This window comes from Gymnoscopelus braueri (assembly GCF_963280865.1).
Source record: "Gymnoscopelus braueri genome assembly, chromosome: 11".
Classification (NCBI taxonomy): Eukaryota; Metazoa; Chordata; class Actinopteri; order Myctophiformes; family Myctophidae; genus Gymnoscopelus; species Gymnoscopelus braueri.
In genome coordinates this window covers 49,262,359-49,281,580 of record NC_137613.1, presented here as the reverse complement: position 1 = coordinate 49,281,580, position 19,222 = coordinate 49,262,359, and the positions used below count along the sequence as shown (strand labels likewise).

At 44.2% G+C, this 19,222-nt stretch overlaps 1 protein-coding gene across 1 annotated transcript in view; it reads left to right on the top strand.

Moving 5' to 3' along the window:
- The window catches only part of LOC308094550 (receptor-type tyrosine-protein phosphatase U-like), a gene marked incomplete at its 3' end in the record, with an annotated part of 148,486 nt that overhangs the window by 55,780 nt on the left and 73,484 nt on the right, over positions 1-19,222 (top strand). The window contains exon 3 of the mRNA XM_080441274.1: positions 14,804-15,075. Within this exon, the coding sequence (XP_080297400.1) occupies positions 14,804-15,075 (272 nt within the window). The remainder of the gene's footprint in view (positions 1-14,803; positions 15,076-19,222) is intronic.

Genomic DNA, 19,222 nt, shown 5'->3' with positions numbered 1-19,222 from the left:
CCTCTCCGTGGCGTTCAGCAGATTGAATTACTTTTTTTTTTTGTGTGACTTTTGCCTTCCAGAGGTCTTTGAGTGCTGAGTTAGTTCTATTTTGAGGATTGAAGTAATTCAGTGTGGAAGTTGTGTAGGCTTGGTGACGCATAAGAGAAAAGAAGAGCTTGTGTGGTGTTGTTTTTTTTCTTTCCTTTTTCTTCTCTTTTCACTTCTTGGTTGTGAAAGAACCCAGACAGCTCAGTAAATATAAAACACTGTGTCTCAACGTTGGGTCCAAATGGACCCTTGGGTCTGTAACTCTGAGAGTGTACAAATGGCTCCATTTGGTTTCATGTGTACACTCCCAGAGTGAAATTATCACTGAGGATTTTATAGTGTAGACAGAAAGAAGACAGCTCAGTAGATTAAAAACAACCCTCAGAGGGGCCAGCAGGTATGTGTTTGGATGAGTTGGAGGGGGAGGGGGGTTAGATAGGGTGACCAGACGTCCTGGTTTGGCCCGTTTGTCCCGATTTGTCCTGTTTTCAAGCTGCGTGTCCCGAGTCCTCTAAAACACTAATATGTTTTCAACATTCACTACAAAATTGTCCCGGTTTTCGCCAGAATTACAATAACAATAGTTGTTTTCAGTGGTTGCATAGACGTTTATCATGTTCTTTTCATGTAAACATGCTCACCTATAACCAAGCAGAAAACATGAGCTAATGCATTGCGTGTCTGAATTCAACGCTGAGGCGGATGTTTGTCCATCAGTCGTTGCCTGTGTGCAACACCTATGTTGTGTATACGTGCATGGACGTGCATGAATAGGCGCACGTGTGCATGACTAACGTGCACATTGCAGTAGGGGTCCCTGTTTGAGGGACTGAATATATGGTCACCTTAAGTGAGGACCACCATGCTGCAATGTGTTTGAATCGGGGGGAGGAGGGCATGTGTGATCCCAGTGCCTGCAGGTACGTCTCTGCTCCTGGGAGAACTTTTGTTTTTTGTACAGCTGTCAGCTAAAGGCACAGGAGGTGAAAGCAGAGGGTTTCCCTCTTGAGAAGGAGAATAGATAGATAGAAAACTATTCATCATTTCAGAGAAATTGTACTTGTTTCAGCAGCAGAATCGATACACAAACTAAACTAAAGGACTAGAGGACACTGTGCAAAATTACAATACAATACAACACAACAATATATTCAGACATCAGAAATAGAATAAGACAAATAAAAAGCATAGAAATGCTGATAATGCAGCAAAAGAAACATCTGTATATATTAGGTCATGTTCTCATCACAGTTTACACACCCACAGCTAAGCATGAAGGACATGCTGTTGACAGAAAAGCCTTTTCCAATGGATTCCTCTATGCTCAGAGGAATTATTGGCATTAATACGGAGTGAAATTCCAAGTACATTTTCTGGCTGTCGTGGTAATCTGGCAAGACGAGTCCATTACTGCACACAGTCCAGTATGAGAGAGTCTTTACTCACAGCGTACAGAGGAGCAGTGGCTGGTAATTTATGCACCATCATGCATTGGACTATAAATAACATTTAAGGACATAGATTGCTATGAATGCACAGAAGCTCTCGTGTGAACCACGGTGCTCTATGCCAGTGGGGACACGTACCCATTTTTATGTGTCACAAGTAACTTTCTTACCCAAAAAAGAAAAGGAAAAAATCTAAAAAAAAATAAAAAAAAATATGTAGCTTTTGGGTCTTGAGTTTGGGAATCCCTCTGCTATGCTGTCAATACAGAGACGGTCTACAGCAGATGCCGTGATTGTTGTCTCCTCTGCCTGTCTTTAATTTAATTAATTTAATCTTTAATTAACAAATCAGAAAAGCAAAATATAATACACATGAGCTCTTTGTTGGGAGAACAAAGACCCTCATCAAATCTTCTTAACATTTCCTTTTGTGCTGGTTCAGAGGAGGAAGGGGAAGCAACAAAAGAGGTATCCTATATTAAAATTGGCTTACGGGAGGGCCGGTGGACCAGCCAGCGGGCGGGTGGACGGACCTCTGACATGGCCACGTCACTATGTCAACATAACGATAAACAAACCACAGCTCCATATATGGGCACAAAAGGGAGTATACCCATATATGGGCATATACTGATGACATCAGGGATCTCCATATATGGGCATAAAAGAGACATGGACTGACAGTTTCAGAGATCTCCATGTATGGGAATAAAAGGGACAAGGACTGACAGATATAGAGAGCTCCATATATGGGCATATCAGCATGCCCATATATGGGCATATACACAAACCACGGCCAAGTCATTATGTCAACATACAGTATATGGGCATAAAAAGGACAAGGACTGACAGATACAGAGATCTCCTTATGTGGCCATATCGGCATGCCCATATATGGGCATATCATCAGGGATCTCCATATGTGGGCATAAAAGGGACAAGGATCTCCATATATGGGCATATCAGTCAGATTGGCGGTGAGACGTAGGTGTGAGGGCCGCATAGCGGCCCGAACTTCTAGTTATAATATATAAACAAGCTTTTAGCCACAGTCGTCTCCTCTCCGTCATTGACTCCCTGTGCAGCGGTCCAGATGAGCTGAACACCAAGCAGGCCTCGAGCGTGCTCCATAAATGTCATGTAAACAGGAGCAGAGGCTTGTTCACGTGACGCTTCATGTTCTGCTCCCTGCCCAGTGCCCACTGATGGTCCCTCTCTCTCTCTCTCTTTCTCCTTCTTTATCTCTCCTCTTTTCCTTTCTGTCTCTTTCTGTCTTTAATTGTTATTTTTCTTCTCTTTCTTTCCTTCTTATCAACCGCCTCAACTGCACCGTCGCTCTGGACGCTCGCATCTTTCCCTCTTTCGTTCTCATCCGTTTGCAGAATTGAAAGTCTGCCAGGATTAAGAATATGAATTAATTGTGGTGCTGAACATCTTTGCACTCTTGCTGTTTGAAGTGCAGACAGACGAGTTATATAAGGCCAGTGAGTGGAGGGGGGATAGAAGTATATTCATAATGAAGTTCATTTCATAAGGAAGTAATATTCAACTGTTCTTATTGTATGTTTCCCTTCTAGTGTCCATTGCAAAGTTTCTAGTGTCTTTCCAATGGGAACCCGTTTTCAAGGTGCCCCAGGAAACACTAACTGGTCTTATATTGTGTTAAGTAGAGTATTGTAGCGATAGAGTCCACTCAGGGCACTGAGCGCTCAGAGCGCTGACACAACTTCCTAGTGGGACGTCAACGCTGGCATTCTCACCAGACAGCTGGCTTCTTTAGAGCTGGCAGAGGTGAGACAAGTCAGACGGAGTTAACGAGAGAGCTGAACGACACCTGTGTGTGTGTGTGTGTGTGTGTGTGTGTGTGTGTGTGTGTGTGTGTGTGTGTGTGTGTGTGTGTGTGTGTGTGTGTGTGTGTGCGTGCACATGTGTGTGTGCGCGTGCATTCTTGTGTGTGAAAGGAGGAGACAGGACATATAGGACAGGAAAGGAGAACAGTATAGCAAAGTGAGATGAGAGCATGCGACAGTTTATTATGCAGATGAGGAGAGTGGGAGACTCCTAAACAGTTTGAGTGTTTCCTAATTCATCACTGTCACCCTGTGTGTGTGTGTGTGTGTGTGTGTGTGTGTGTGTGTGTGTGTGTGTGTGTGTGTGTGTGTGTGTGTGTGTGTGTGTGTGTGTGTGTGTGTGTGTGTGTGTGTGTGTGTGTGTGTGTGTGTGTGTGTGTGTGTGTGTGTGTGTGTGTGTGTGTGCTTGCGCGTGCATGTGGTACCGTGTGGTAGACCATCTGTGCCGAGGCCCAGCGTTGGGCCAACAGCTCTCTGATTGATCACCCTGTACTGCAGAGTACAGGATCACATTGTAGCCCTCTGTTAAAGAGCCACCATGTGGCCCTGTGTGTGTGTTGGTGGCCCTGTGTGCGTCACAGCTTTGATTAAAGCACAGTCCACCCCAGTCATTAGAAGTTACGTAATCTCTCCAAAGTTGGTCCTCTCACTTTCTCTCTCTTTAATTTTTCTCTCTCTCTCTCTCTTCTGTTGCTTTCATTCATCCCCCTGCACCCCCCTCCCTATTGTTCACATGCAAGTAGTGTGTGTATGTGTGTGTGTTTTTTTTCTTTTTCATTTGTTCACCAGGGCTCGTCTAGGGATGACGTAGAGATCTCTCTCTCTCTCTCTCTCTCTCTCTCTCTCTCTCTCTCTCTCTCTCTCTCTCTCTCTCTCTCTCTCTCTCCATGCTTGTCTCTGCTGCTCTGCACCATCTATCATCCTATCAACACCCCCACCCTGCATCCTCTCTCCACCTCCACCTGACATGTCTTCTCTTATCTCATTTACGCTTTGTCTATCTCCCTCCCTCCCTCCCTTCCCTCACCTCCTTCCCCCCCCATCCTACCCTTCCCTTTGTCCTTCCCTAGGTCAGGTGATGTTTTGACTGGCACAGGACATGGGTGGTGGTTGTGAGTGAATTTGTGTTACAGTAGAATGGTGTAATACCCTGTGTGTGTGTGTGTGTGTGTGTGTGTGTGTGTGTGTGTGTGTGTAGGGGGGGGGGGGGGTCTTATCTCCAGAGCAGGCACCCAGGCTGACTATGTTGGCACAGCCTATTTACCCTGCAGTAATATCCCATACCCCAACACTAACCCCCCCCCCCCCCCCCCCCCAACAACCATTTCACTAGTGAGACCCCAAAACATCACGGTTATCACCCCACCTCCTCATTGGAGGAGATTTGTGAAAAGCTGTTAAAGGAGTCAGACTTGAGGTAGGACGTTGTGTTACTGTGCCTCGTTTTTATGTTATCTGCAAATCAATGAAGTTAAAAGAATGTACGTGTGTGTGTGTGCGTGTGTGTGTGTGTGTGTGTGTGTGTGTGTGTGTGTGTGTGTGTGTGTGTGTGTGTGTGTGTGTGTGTGTGTGTGTGTGTGTGTGTGTGTGTGTGTGTGTGTGTGTGTGTGCGCGCACATGGTTGCATTCTTTATACTTTGGAGAATACTTTTGGAAAACATCAAGGACGCGCGGTGGTGGAAAATATGAGGCAGTCTGCTGCCATTGGACGACACCAGTGATGACCTTTACCAGCAAACATGTCTGTTGGTGCATGTTAGGCTGCTAGTCAACACACACAGAGGTCGAGGGTCAGTGTTGTATTGTTTCCCCTCTCTCTTGTGGTTCTTCCGCCCGCTATTTCCCGCTATATTGGAGTGACTTCCAGTTTTGTGTGTGTGTGTGTGTGTGTGTGTGTGTGTGTGTGTGTGTGTGTGTGTGTGTGTGTGTGTGTGTGTGTGTGTGTGTGTGTGTGTGTGTGTGTGTGTGTGTGTGTGTGTGTGTGTGTGTGTGTGTGTGTGTGTGTGTGTGTGTGTGTGGATTAATTGGATTTTTGACCCACTTCCAGATTCTTGTGCTCAGCCTTTAATGTTAGACGTTTGTGTGCACATGTGGGTGTGTATTTGAGGTCATGCTTGTGTGTGTTCATGCAGGCATGTGTATATGCGTGCATAAATATGTGCCCTAAAGACGATCCAGTGCTGTCCCCCTGCTGCCCTGCTGCATGTCACTCCCAGTTGAGACCCCTCTGTCCCCCTTGGCAGTCCCCCAACAGATAGTAAACAGCGCTAGGTCGCTTCCTTGAACCGTTAAGCACACACGCACACACACACACACACACACACACACACACACACGCACGCACGCACGCACACGCACACACATAGATACAAACTCGGCCAAGAGCATTGGATATTTCATACATAAATCCAATAGGATAAAGTAAACATGAATATGGCCCTGAGAAAAATACACTTTTTGAAATAGTATTCAAATGTATACTATTATTTAATTTTACTATTATTAAATACACACACACACACACACACACACACACGGTATACTGAGTATTTGCTGAGGTCTTAAGAAGAACTGACTTTGACTTGAATTCTAATTTGAATATGAATGGTGCAAGAACCCTGCTAGTGTAACTGCCACAAGCCTCTTCTATTGTTTGCATGACATTTGAGGACCGTGCTAGAGGCCTGGCTGGTGTTCAACTCATCTGGACCGCTGAGTGAGCACACAGGGACACAGGGAGCCAATCACAGAGAGGAGAGCTCGAGGACTAAAAACCCCTTCCTCCGTCGTTTGTTGTTTTAACTCTGAACCAGTACAAGAGGAGAAGATGTTGAGATCTCACAATTTTGATAAAGGTCTTTGTTCTCATAACAAAGACCTCTTGCGTAGGGAAATAATGAATATAACTCTTGTGTCTGTGGCTGCAAGTTTCCCTGTGGTCTTTCATTATATTTTGCTTCTCTGCTTTTGTTTCTAATTAAAGACGGAGTGCTGCTGTGAGCATGAGAAGGAACTGTGCAGCACTTTTGTGGGAATTTGTCAGTTTTCCGCTGTTGATTTCCAGTTATTTGGACAGCTCTATACCATAGTTAACAAATCTGACATTTAAGAGTTCCGTATGCTCATAAATGGCAGAGAACAGCGTGCATTTTTGGCTCTGTCTTCAGTTGAGATGCTTATTATGCTGATTTATTGATATTGATCTCAGTTTCCAGGGCTTTATTCGCTGGAAGCCATGCCATTAAAACGGCAGCCTTGCAGGATATGAATTGAGGTCCTGGGGATTACAAATGTCTTTCAATTGTTTGCGGCATAACAATGGCTTTTGAAGTGTCTATGAAAGCAAATGAGCTTCAAGCAACTGCCTGCAACAGTTTTTTTGAATCCCCCTCCAGCCCTATTGGCTGGCATTGTGTCAGTGCCAGCCAATGGGTTTCCAGCGTGGGTCGGTTTGAAAAGGTCCCAGTCTCATCTTTGTGTGTGGCTCTTTTGGCAGTTGGTTCCTGCTCTCTCAGATCAGATGCTGGCTCCTCTTTCAGTATCACATTTAAAATTTAAACCCCCCTGTTTTTAATCCAACGGCCTGCCATGTGTTCTATTGTCACATTGGGGACCCACACAGGTCCATTATTGTGTGGGGGGAGACTTGGAAAATAGTCTAGGCCAGCCTTAGTGCGCCCCCTACTGCCTGAAACCAGCTCTTGGTGCCACAGAATAGTGACTTTATTACTATTTTAGTTTGTGAGATGTAGATTATGTGACAAATCTACTTTATTACATTTATTTCAGTAGAACTGTGACCTGACTGATGTGCTGGCGAGTTGAGGTACAGAGCAGTAAAGATGAATTGCCCCTGTGGTCTTATAACCTACATCCAGCCTTTCATCATACTGTGACCCCAAACGATCAGGGTGAAGGCCAGTGTTACTGGGGTCAACAGACATTCAGACTGGACTAGAGGGAGGGGGGTTTGAAGGTGATCTGAACCAGATGGTTCCGGCTCAGATGCACTTCACTTTCCATATCCACTGCTGGCACCCAGTATAGGACTGTAACTGATAGGGCCTTATCACAGCCACTCTGTGTGTGGTTGGAGGTGAGGGGGTGGGGGGGGCATCCATCCATCCAGCCTCCTCCTTATCCTCCTCCTCGTCAGCATCCACCCAGACGCTGCAGGCGGTGCACTGCTGCACAGCTGAAACCCCCCAACCCACCCGCACCATCCACAACAATCCTATCAGAGAAGGGCAAACACAGCCGATAAATGGGTTTGTCTGGACTCTGGAGATGAGATGGATTCAGGGAATGTAAGGTTCTGTGCGTCTTTGCCAACAAGAGAGAGAGAGCGCTCTAAGGGCCCTGTGGATTCAGGAAGACTCTTGGTGTAATTCTCCATACGTCGTTTTTCCATTGATTGGATTCGTCCTGCGCTCAGGTTACTGAGAGTATATGGTTCTCTGAATATTTATTGTCACAGAGCATCACAAAGGTGGAAACACTTACGTACTGTAGGTCCATATAGCAGCAGGTATATGTACTGTACTTGAGACTAGACATTAAAGGAGTAGTTCACAGTGGTCATCATAGTGATGGAAGCTCACTTAAAATAAATTGATTTTTTGAAGTGCATAATCCTATTTATAGGTTATTAATGTCATCATGTGTCTCGCTAGCCAATCACAGTGCTGAATAGAGTCAGCCAATAGAGTCAGCCAATCACAGTACAGCTAGGGGTGTACTAATGAGCCAATCACAATACAGCTAATGAGGTGTCCCAACCCCACTTATAGGGGCGGCTACACCGCCCAAAATCTCCATTAATTCAATGCTTCATGGGGTGTGTAATTGATAGGAAATAAGTAATTTTTTGGGTGAACCACTCCTTTAAGGTGCAAAAGAGTATCAACGCATTGTACATGAGATGACGGTGCAAAGGAGTATCAATGCATTGTCAGGTTCACATAGACTGGCAGTCCACATAGGGCGTTAACTTTCACAGGCAAAATCCACATGGAAGATCAACAAGGAAAAATAAAGTGCATGGGCAGCAGCCTGGTGAGAGAAAGGTGGTCAGACCCCGGTAGCCGGGTGGAAGCTGTTCAGAAACCTGGTGGTCTTGCCCTTGATACTACTGTAGTAGTATCCAGTCTCCTTGCCTGGCCACAGTCGTCGTAGGCAGTGGTGGAAAAAGTACTCAAATTCTCTACTTAAGTAAAAGTACCAATACTGCAATATAAACATACTCTGTTACAAGTAAAAGTCCAGAATTCAAAATTGACTTGAGTAAAAGTACAAAAGTATTGGCATCAAAATGTACTTAAAGTACCAAAAGTAAAAGTACTAAATATTTGAAAATAGCAGATCTACAAGCTCACAACACGTCGCATCGTTGTGAGCTTGTAGATCGGCTATTTTCAAATAGCCTATGTATAAAATTCAATTGTAGTTAAAGTGGTTAATGTGTGTTTCATTATATCATAATTTATATCTGAAAAGTAACTAGTAACTAAAGTTTTCAAATAATTGTAGTGGAGTAAAAGTACAATATTTGCCTCTGAGATGTAGTGGAGTAGAAGTAAAAGTATTGGAAATTGGAAATACTCAAGTAAAGTACAAATACCTCAAAATTGTACTCAAGTACAGTACTTAAGTAAATGTACTTAGTTACTTTCCACCACTGGTCGTAGGGATATGAACAATTTTTGGCCGGGCCCGGTGCCTGTCCTTGATGATGCGCTTATAGCTTTGACTACACACCTCTTCTTGTACATGTTCCAGAGGGAGCTCGCCTCCCATTATGCGCTCGGCTGACCACACCAGCAGCTGTAGGTTTTTCGCATTTCGCAGGCAGGCAGTAACGCAGCCTGACAGAATGCTTTCAAAGGAGCTGTAGTGTAGTGGTACAGCCTGAGGATACGGGGACATACTCTGAACTTGAGCTCCTCCTCGATGTGTACTCGGAGGAACCTGAACTCGCTTGACCTTTGGTGTGAAGGGCCACGTCATTCAGACATGTCACCTTGGGTTTGTTGGGGATGGGCACGGTGATGGATATTTTGAGAGCTGGGAGAGTGAGAGGTTGAAAATGTATGCAGAAACTCCTGGCAGCTGGTCTGCACATGCCTTTAGGCAATGGTGGGAAAAGTAAAAGTATCAATACTGCAATGTAGAAATACTCTGTTACAAGTAAAAGGCGTGTGTTCAAAATGTTACTTGAGTAAGAGTACAAAAGTATTGCCATCAAAATATACTTCAAAGTAAAAGTACTAAAATGTTTGAAAAAAGCTCACAACGCGTCGCGATGCGTTGTGAGCTTGTAGATCAGCTATTTTCAAATAGCCTATGTATAAAATAGGGCTGAAGTGATTAATGTATGTTTTATAATATAATAATGTATATCTGCAAAGTAACTACTAACTAAAGTTTTCAAATAATTGTAGTGGAGTAAAAGTACAATATATAAAAAATATTGAAAATTGGAAATACTCCAGTAAACTAAAAGTACCTCAAAATTGTACTTAAGTACAGTACTTGAGTAAATGTACTTAGTTACTTTACACCACTGCCTTTAGGACACGGCCTGGGATCTCATCAGGTCCCGCCACCTTGCGAATGTTGACTCGTTTGAAGGCTGTGCACACAACATCTTATGACAGGGTTCCAGAGTGTTCGTCCCCTCATGTCTTCTCCCTGTTTTAAACACTCAGCACCACAAACACACATTCCACTTAAGACTTCATCATGTAATGTTTTGATCGCAGCACGTCGTCCTCTTGTCTGCTGATTTCTCTTTAGCGGAGCCAGTGACTCAAGAGAGGCATCAGAGAGAGTTCCCTGCCACCTGTTAGACTACTTACACGTCCCCAGAGGGTCCTTACTACTTAATGACAAGAGACGAGCAAAGCGGGGGTGGATGACGTGTTCCGCTTGCCAAGTGGCCAGAGAAAGTGAGAAGAGATGGGTGGCATGCGCATTGGCGTGGGGAGCAGAGAACACACACTCCACAAAAAAGCCCCCGGGGTGCTGAGATGAAACAAATGGTAGATCACAGGAGCCAGATGAAGGGAAAGGCATTGACGGCTGGTATACATCAAGATGCAGTGATGGGGCGATGGGAGGTATGAGGGAGTGGAGTATTGGCTTGTCAGCCCACCTGCAGCACGCTGTCACTGGATGGCTGGTAATGCACTATTGATTTCTGCCACCAAAGAAAGTTCCCTGGCATCCTGAGACGCACTCTGCAAATCCAGTCATTTCTTTGTCATTCAATGCGATGCCCGAGTTTATTTGTGTGTGGGTGTGGGTGTGGGTGTGTGTGTGTGTGTGTGGATGCTATCTCTCAAACTCCACAGTGTGTAATCACAGAGCGTAACAGGAATATCCCAGCAGGACTTGTTAGGAGATGTCTAGACGATGGAGGTTGACATACAGTATTTAATGCCCTAAGTCAGTGTGGGGGATTTGTGGAGAAACCACGTGTTGTTTTGAACGGCCTCCAGGTTGCGTTTGGGCTTTTGGACTCTCACCTCAATGAATTAATTGGTGCTAGTTGTCTGCAGCAGACAGCCTTGTATTGTTTGCATCAGAGGTTATAGGCTCTGTCAGCGTCTCATTCATGACCAGCTGGCGTCGCTTCGCAGACTTCCCCATTTGCATGGCGTACAGCGTCGTGTCACTTTGTAAATAGCAAAATCTGCATCGCCTTTTGGCTCCAATAAACAAACCCGTCCCCCTCTGTCACTGCCAGCCGCGCAGATCACACTGCTACAGCCAGAGACACAAAGGGAAAGCAAACAGCGAGACCAATCTGTGTGTTCCAAATCGACCGCGGCTGCCCTTCACATTGGATAATTAGAGGTGAACGTCGCTCCGGGGTTTGCACCATTTGGAATCAAAACAAAACAAAAACAAATGAAAACCCAGTTTCAGCAAACGGTCCAAATTGAAAATCCTGCATGACCTTTTTCAAATCCCTTGATTGGAAAATGGACTATTACTGTAGTTTCCTCTAAGCTCAAGGCCGGACTGACACTCAAAAAGTGTATTCTTTCTTACTTTCTGTGGTATCTTGTTTTATTGTTACATGTCAGGGACTAAGGATGAACTCCTATATATTACAGTACATTTGTTATTGTACTGTACAATTCAGTACTGTATTTGAATGCCCTGTTCATCAATATATATACTGTCCCTCTCAAATAAACAAATAAATGAAATGAGAAATGCTCCCCTAATTGTATTTCATGGTGGTAGATAATAGAGTGGATGATAAACATTTTAAATTGAAATGCATCAGGTTGCTGTGAAAGATGCCCTTGTCAGTGTGTAGAACGAGGCTGCCTAGAATTTTACAAAACATTGTAGATGGGGGCAGAGAAAACTGAGAAACATAAAGATCAAACCCTCCCTCCTCTTTAGCTCACCTACCTGTTTTTATAAGTGTAAGTATGATTAAAAGTGGGCAGACCCGTGACTCAGGTTCCAACCCACATTCTGATATGAATTCAGTGAGCTGAAGCCGTTCCCTAATCTCTTAATGCTGTTCCCTCGTCCTTGGCTGGGTCACAGGGGAAATAGATGGAGCCTTATCAGCCTCTATGGATTTATGGGAAAGAAAATCTGGTGTGTGTGTGTGTGTGTGTGTGTGTGTGTGTGTGTGTGTGTGTGTGTGTGTGTGTGTGTGTGTGTGTGTGTGTGTGTGTGTGTGTGTGTGTGTGTGTGTGTGTGTGTGTGTGTGTGTGTGTGTGTGTGTGTGTGTGTGTGTGTGGAGAGATCAAGTGAGGTTACCATATCCTATACATTTTTTACACAGCCTTAATTATTGCATTAATCATGTTGAATTGCTCCGTCAAGCTGAAGTGGAAGAGAATATGGAGGCTTCTTTGGTGAAGAAGAATTTGTGACGTGATGCTAACCTTCAGCATGGGGCTGCATCTCCTCACTCTCACTCACTTCACCAAATTGCAACACATATTTATGATCATCTACTCAACACCTCCATGTATTAATATAGAAATAGCTTGTTCCATCCATTTGTGGATTGTGACCACTAGGGGGCTGCAGTTGAATCCAGGAGATCTCTCTGGGAGCTAAATCTTAATTTGATTATCCAAACAGTCCTCTGGGTGTGAATTAGTTATCTAAACTGGGCATAGTTTTGTCTCTGACTGTATCAAGCTATAGGCTGCTGGCCTGATCTTACTGATATCCTGGTGTAGAAAACTGCAGAACGCAGAAGGCATGTTAGGTAGTGACTCAAGCTCCCCTGTCACCAGGACATTCAGGCTCTTTGCTCTCAGACAGCCACAGTGTCCAGTGGCCCCCGAAGTGAAGGAAAGCAATTTAGTCCCTGTTATGTGGCCCTGAAGGGCCCACACATCAAAAGAGTGGTGTGGGAGGCTGACAGGTTCTAAGTCAGAGCCTGTCCAGCTTCGCTTGGGTGCAGGTGAGAAACTGGAAAAGAAAGAAGATGAAAATCTGTGTTTTGTAAGAACACAGAGAAGTGAGAGTGTCTGTAGCCTTTTTATCATGTGATGCCGCTTCTGTCAACTTGACACTTTGCGCCTTTTGGTGGAGAGAAGATTGGATTGGACGCTGGACAGGGAGGGGTCGTGACTTTCAGGTTGGGTCATGTTGGCTCTTCTTATCTGACTCAGGTAGTTTTTATATGTTTAATAATTTTTTTCTCAATCTGGCAAATGTCACAGAGAAATTGAAAAGTATCTCAGCATTTATTTGGCTTGTACAACTTTTAGAACTGCAGAATGGGAGGCTAACAGCTGCGTGTGTACGTGTGTGTGTGCGTGCGTGCGTGCGTGTGTGTGTGTGTGTTTGTGTGTGTGTGTGCGTGTGCGTGTGCGTGTGCGTGTGCGTACATGTGTATACTGTATAATACAGTACACTATAATATTGCCAATGTACTGCCAATCTATTTGTGTACATATATTATATTAACAATAAGATGTCAGAATCTAATCAAATCAAATTCTAGCCTGTACATGATTAAACAGTTATCCATTCTGTCTTACACAAGCCACACTTATTGCAGCCGAGTTAGTTTGCATTAGCCTTATATGAAATAATTGCAGTACTCACAACGCATTTCAAAGTAATTAAAACATAGGACTATTTCTGGATTGTTGAAAAAGAGATGGAACTGTCAATGTGATTTACCCCTGTTAAATAAAGGATAAATCAAATTAAAAAAAAGTCACGTTAATTCTATTGCGGTAGAGAGAGAGTAAGAGACTAATAAGATAAAAGAGAATAGAAATGCCAAATCTAAATTTAGCACTGCAATCAACTCTTGTTTATAGGCCGTATGGTGGCTCTTTGCCTCCCTAATGAAAATACATTTTGCACCATCTGTTATTGTAATTAGTTATTTTTTACCTGCCTTTGTTAACATATCTGTTGGATATGAATGCATAGAATCATGCTATTTGTTTATGTTGGTGATGTTTGGTGATGTACTGTATTCAACAATCTCTATCTCTATCTCTCTTTCTCCAGCAGCAACAAGCACTTTGATCTCTAATGATCATAATTAGAGGGCTAGCAAAGGTAACATTAGGGCTGGAATAATGTTATTCGCTATAAGCAGCAGATCCAATCCTTGGTAATACTCTGCTCCTCTTCATTATTTCAGTAGATGTTCCTTTAGGTATAGGTTACAAATGCTTGAGGGCAAATGTCTGCAACGATAGTCTTTTTATCTCTCTCTCTTTAATCTCTCTGTCTGTCTGTCTGTCTGTCTGTCTGTCTGTCTGTCTGTCTGTCTGTCTGTCTGTCTGTCGTTATGTGTGTGTGTGTGCGTGTGTGTGTGTGTGCGTGTGTGTGTGTGTGCGTATCTCTCTCCCCTCTCTTTCTCTCTCTCTCACACACACACACACACACACACACACACACACACACACACACACACACACACACACACACACACACACACACACACACACACACACACACACACACACACACACACACTCGTTGTGTCCTGATTCTGTTTAGTGATCCAGGTCAGTGTGTGTTGTTGTACAGGCTGGATCAAAAAGTCGCGGTCTGCTTCAGTCCAGATGAAAGTCACTACTCCGCTCTAGAGCTTTGAACGGGGCAGATACACAAGTGAAACAAGATTAGTTTGAACCCTGACAGGGTGTTGCAGGACGAGACAGAGACCAGCCAAAATGAGACAAACTGAAGGAGACTAGACCATGAAAATGTGGAGTCTGTCACCTTTTTTTGTGGGGGGGTGACTAACATGCTAACATGACATGTAACATGACATGCAATGTGAGAGTGCGTACTAGCCAACATCAACTCGGGACTCCTGAATCGCCACCGGCCTCCACACATGACATGACATTACATTAGTGTATTTCACTCACGTTTGTCTTTGCCTGCATCACTGACCTCGTCCTGTCCCGTGTGCACGGTGACTCATCTCACCCTTTACTTCTCCTCTCTCTCCTGCAGGTTCCTTCATGATGGTCAACTCCTCCCAGCATGCCGCGGGGCAGCGCGCTCAGTTGCTCCTGCGCCCGCTCAGCGAGAACGACACTCACTGCATTCAGTTCAGCTACTTCCTGTACAGCCGCGACAGCCACAGTCCCGGGGACCTGCAGGTCTACGTGCGCGTCAACGGCGGTCCGAGAGGCGGCGCCGTGTGGAACATCTCTGGCTCCCAGGGACGCCAGTGGCATCAGGTGGAGCTGGCCGTCAGCACCTTCTGGCCCAGCGAATATCAGGTGAGCAATTAGGGATGGGACGATAATCGTTATTATCATTTATCGTGATAAAAACCACTCACAATAATCGTATCGTGGCGTAGCTTTTGTTGAGCTGCAAATTTGGTACCACTTAAAACCCTCTATAACCTGTAAAGAGTTTGGTACACTCTTGTTTCACTCTACACAAATCGATTTGCCAAAAATAGCAGATCTACAAGCTCACAACGCATTGTGAGCTTGTAGATCAGCTATTTTTGGCGAACGTTCCCCCCAGAATAGGGATGCTGGGTGTGGTTAACAAAGTGCCATTTTAAGCATATTTTAATTATCGCGATAATATCGTTAATCGCAATTATTTTTGCCACAATAATCGTATCATGTAATTTACATATCGTCCCATCCCTATCCACAATACATTTTTTTCCTAGCATTATTGGTGCCGCACCGTTTTGGTAAGCCGTGTTGGATGGAATCGTTTATCAAATTAAGCAAATGAGCGCTCCCTTACCCCCGTCTCAGCCAGTCACAAGCAGAGTCCTCCTCACCAACAAATATATCGCCTCTCACAGACACAGCATCGTTTGTCATAGTGGCTCAATCGTTGTATAATTGCTGTGAACGCAGTGTTTGCGGTGTATCTTTATTCACGGGTCCATTTACCTGCATGCTGCAGCGTGATCAATAACCACTTTGTTCAATGCGTGTCACATTTATTAGCACTATAATGTAGCTTGTAGGACCGTGATGGCTGGATGGAGCCTTGACTGCCCTCATTACGGCCAATAATGTATCTCCTAGCGCCCCTGGTTGACTCATGTACAATGCCTCCCCCCCACCCCACCTCAAACACGCATTAATAAGGAGGCAACGACTGATGTGAGGGATTGTGGGAGTGTGGGTTTGCCGCACAGTTAATTGACCTCAGTGACTCTGGCGGGGGGGGGGCTTAGTGTGTTGACCGTTTGCTTCCATAACCTCACCGCGCTCTGGGCCTCAACTCAATAAATCAAGGAGCAGTTAATGAGATTAGAGGGCTGCATGGATCGATGCAACAGCCGCCACGTTACTATCCTCCACTCTCTTGTCTCGTTCCAAGCCTCGCAAATCACCGACGTGATTTAAAGTAGTGATTTTCTTCACTTCAGACGTTTAGCCGCCACCTTGCAGCTGTAGAGGAGGCGGCAGGCAGAGGCGCGGGCTCTCTCAGGAGGGGAACACCATTATGAGAAGATCTCTCAGATAAACCCAGGCTGCTTGGATTTGGAGAGTTGGGTTTAGTGATGGAAGTGTGTCCTATGTGGCACGGGAACACCGTAGCGCTGTTATCTGTCACCCGGATGATGCACGTCCAACGTGTGTGCAGGTTGTGTTGTGTAAACGGCTTCTTTAAAGCAAACATACCTTTCATAGTAGACATACTAGTGCAGCAGTTAAGCAAACCAATTGTGCATTTTAGGAAAGAAGCATGAAACTTTCAGCATATCATCTACATACCCCAAGGTTTGATTTCAGACGTGGAAGCACTTTCAGATTGACCTCTGGTGACCTTGAGTGGTCATTGACCTCAGAATTGCATTTTTGGCACTTTTTGCCCCATTTTTCTCCATTATAATAATATATCCTTATTAAAATGTCAGTTTTGTTCTAATAAATGAAAAATGAAACCTAATAGTCACTCTACAGAAATGGTGATTATTACTATTATGATAGTTCTGTTATGACATTGTTATAACATTAAAAACATCTAGGAGAGAGAGAGCAGCAGTAAAATAAAGAAAAACAAGAAAGAAAGTGCTAATGCATTCAAAGTGCAATATAGGTACAATGCTATTCAAAGGTGCTATTCATCTCATGTTGGTTTTGGTTTTGGGGGCAGTATATGGTGAGCGTTCAGGGTTCTAATGAGAAGATAAGCTCATATATGGAAGGTATTGTGCTTTTTATGAAAGAAGCATGAAACTTCCTACAGTGTTTCTATATGTCATGAAGTCTGTTTTCAGACGTGGAAGCATTTCTCAATTGACCTCTGAGACTTGTCAGAGGCTGTACACATTTTGGGCTGTCAAACCCATGTTAAAACCAGAAATGTTGTTTCCTGTAAACCTTTATGATTAAAATGTCATATATAGGCTTAGCAGATGAGTTTAAGCTTGATTCCTAAAAGTTGCATATTGGGCAATTTGAGTAATAAGCATAATCAGCAAATGTATCGCTTAATGAGCAAATTACCTGGAAATAGCTAACATTTTGCGGCTAACATTTTGCGTCCAGTTAACTTAGAAAGGTGACTTAAGAGTCAAAGCCCATGTTTGTGATGTGCAGAAATTCATCTATTATCATGGTGAAGTCATGCAACCTTTCCTCATTTGCACAATTTGCATAAAGTAAATAATTAGGCCCAAGACCAGGAAAAAGTCTTGTTTTAGCTGGTAGTCAATTTAGAAAGGTGCTCTTAGAGACTAAGTCTATTTTTGAATGTCCAGAAATTAATCTTGCCAAAAAAAAAGCAATTTATCTGGATCCATGTCCATGTATCGATTCTCCACCTTCTCACCTGGATCCTGTGCTCACAACCCTTGTACACCTTGAGAAATCACTGAAAAGCTTTGCCATTAAGTATGAACCCCACACTGGACCTCAAGCGTCATGACATGTATAATCCATTTGAGTGACTGGAAGTGCGATATAAGTCTGTCATCATGCGGGGTGGCAGTGGAGATTCCAGGTTCCATCCCTGGCTCCTCCTGTCTTTGAGCAAGACACTGAACCCCTACCTGCTCCCAATGAGCAGGTAGGGGTATTGTATTTGTGTTTCCTCTACCATTGGTGTGTGAATGTATGGGTGAATGTGAAGTACATTGTAAAGTGCTTTGAAGAGTCAGGAAGACTAGTAAGGTGCTATTTAAATGCAGTCCATTTACCATCATCGATCCCCGCATGATGCCCACTGGCACTCTGATGTCATTCCCTGGTTGCAGTGGAACATTGATGAACATTTCTGGGATAAAAGCATTGCTTGCGGTGGCATCGCCTTCATTCTCAATGGTAAATCCTAGACAAAATACACTGTGCTTATCGGATGCTTGTGGTTGTCCTCCTCCAAGAACCTGTTAGGATGTGATACTGTCTCCTACCCTGTGAGAAGGACAAGGTATGTGCTTAAAGTACTCCTAGAAAGTACCATGACTAGTCTCAATACAGTGCTTGGGGAACTTGATGCCACGCACAGTGACCTAAAAGATACCGGTGCAGAGTTCTTCTTCGCATTGTATTGACAGACAAATATGATTCTGCACACAGTATACTGCATGTTCATCTGCAGGTCATGTTGTGGAAGGCTGCAGATCGGATCGAGCCACCTGCAGAGGAAAGAGACATCACTACATCCGGGTGGGAGGTTGCTAAAGGAGGGGCTGTCATGCCCACTGTTTACTCCCAGGCAATGGCTCCAGCTGCAGCTGTAGAGCATTGAAGGCATGCAGCGAAATAAACTGCAGATACCATTCTGTAAGACTGACTATGTAAGTGTGAAGGAGGAGAGGTCCACTACAACCCATTAAGAAGAAGGGGGGCCATAGCTGTAGAGAGGCCACCTGGGAAACAGAAGGTACCAGGTTCGATTCCCAGCCCTGACAATATGTCGGGTGTACATAAGCAAGACCCTTAATCCCTAACGACCTCATGTCTGACCACTTGAGCAGCAATAACCTTACTGAAGCAGAAGTCTGAATTTTGCCATGGTCTAAGATGAAGACAACGAAGATGAGGAGGCTGAAGGGAATAAGGAGAGAGAAGATGCAGAGAGTGAAAAAGACCATTGAGTGTTAGATTATGGTTCCAAGGTTGCCTTTCATTTTTTTCATTTATTTCTTTATTAATGCGAGAACAATGGCTTCTATTATAGCATGCAAACTTTCCAGGAATATAAAGCCTGCAGTTTATATTAGCTTGGATTCCCCATCGATGTCACTGGTAGTCGTAGACAGGTTTCTGACAGAAATGGTACCATATTATCTCCCACCATATCCTTGAACTACTGCCATCTGATCGGAGGTTTAAGAGCATCGGGCTGGTGAGGGGAGTATAATGCCCAGGATCACTTAGAAAATTGGCACCGGGTGAAAAATAAGGGTTAGAAAATCGTGGGATAAAAATTTAAGTAAAA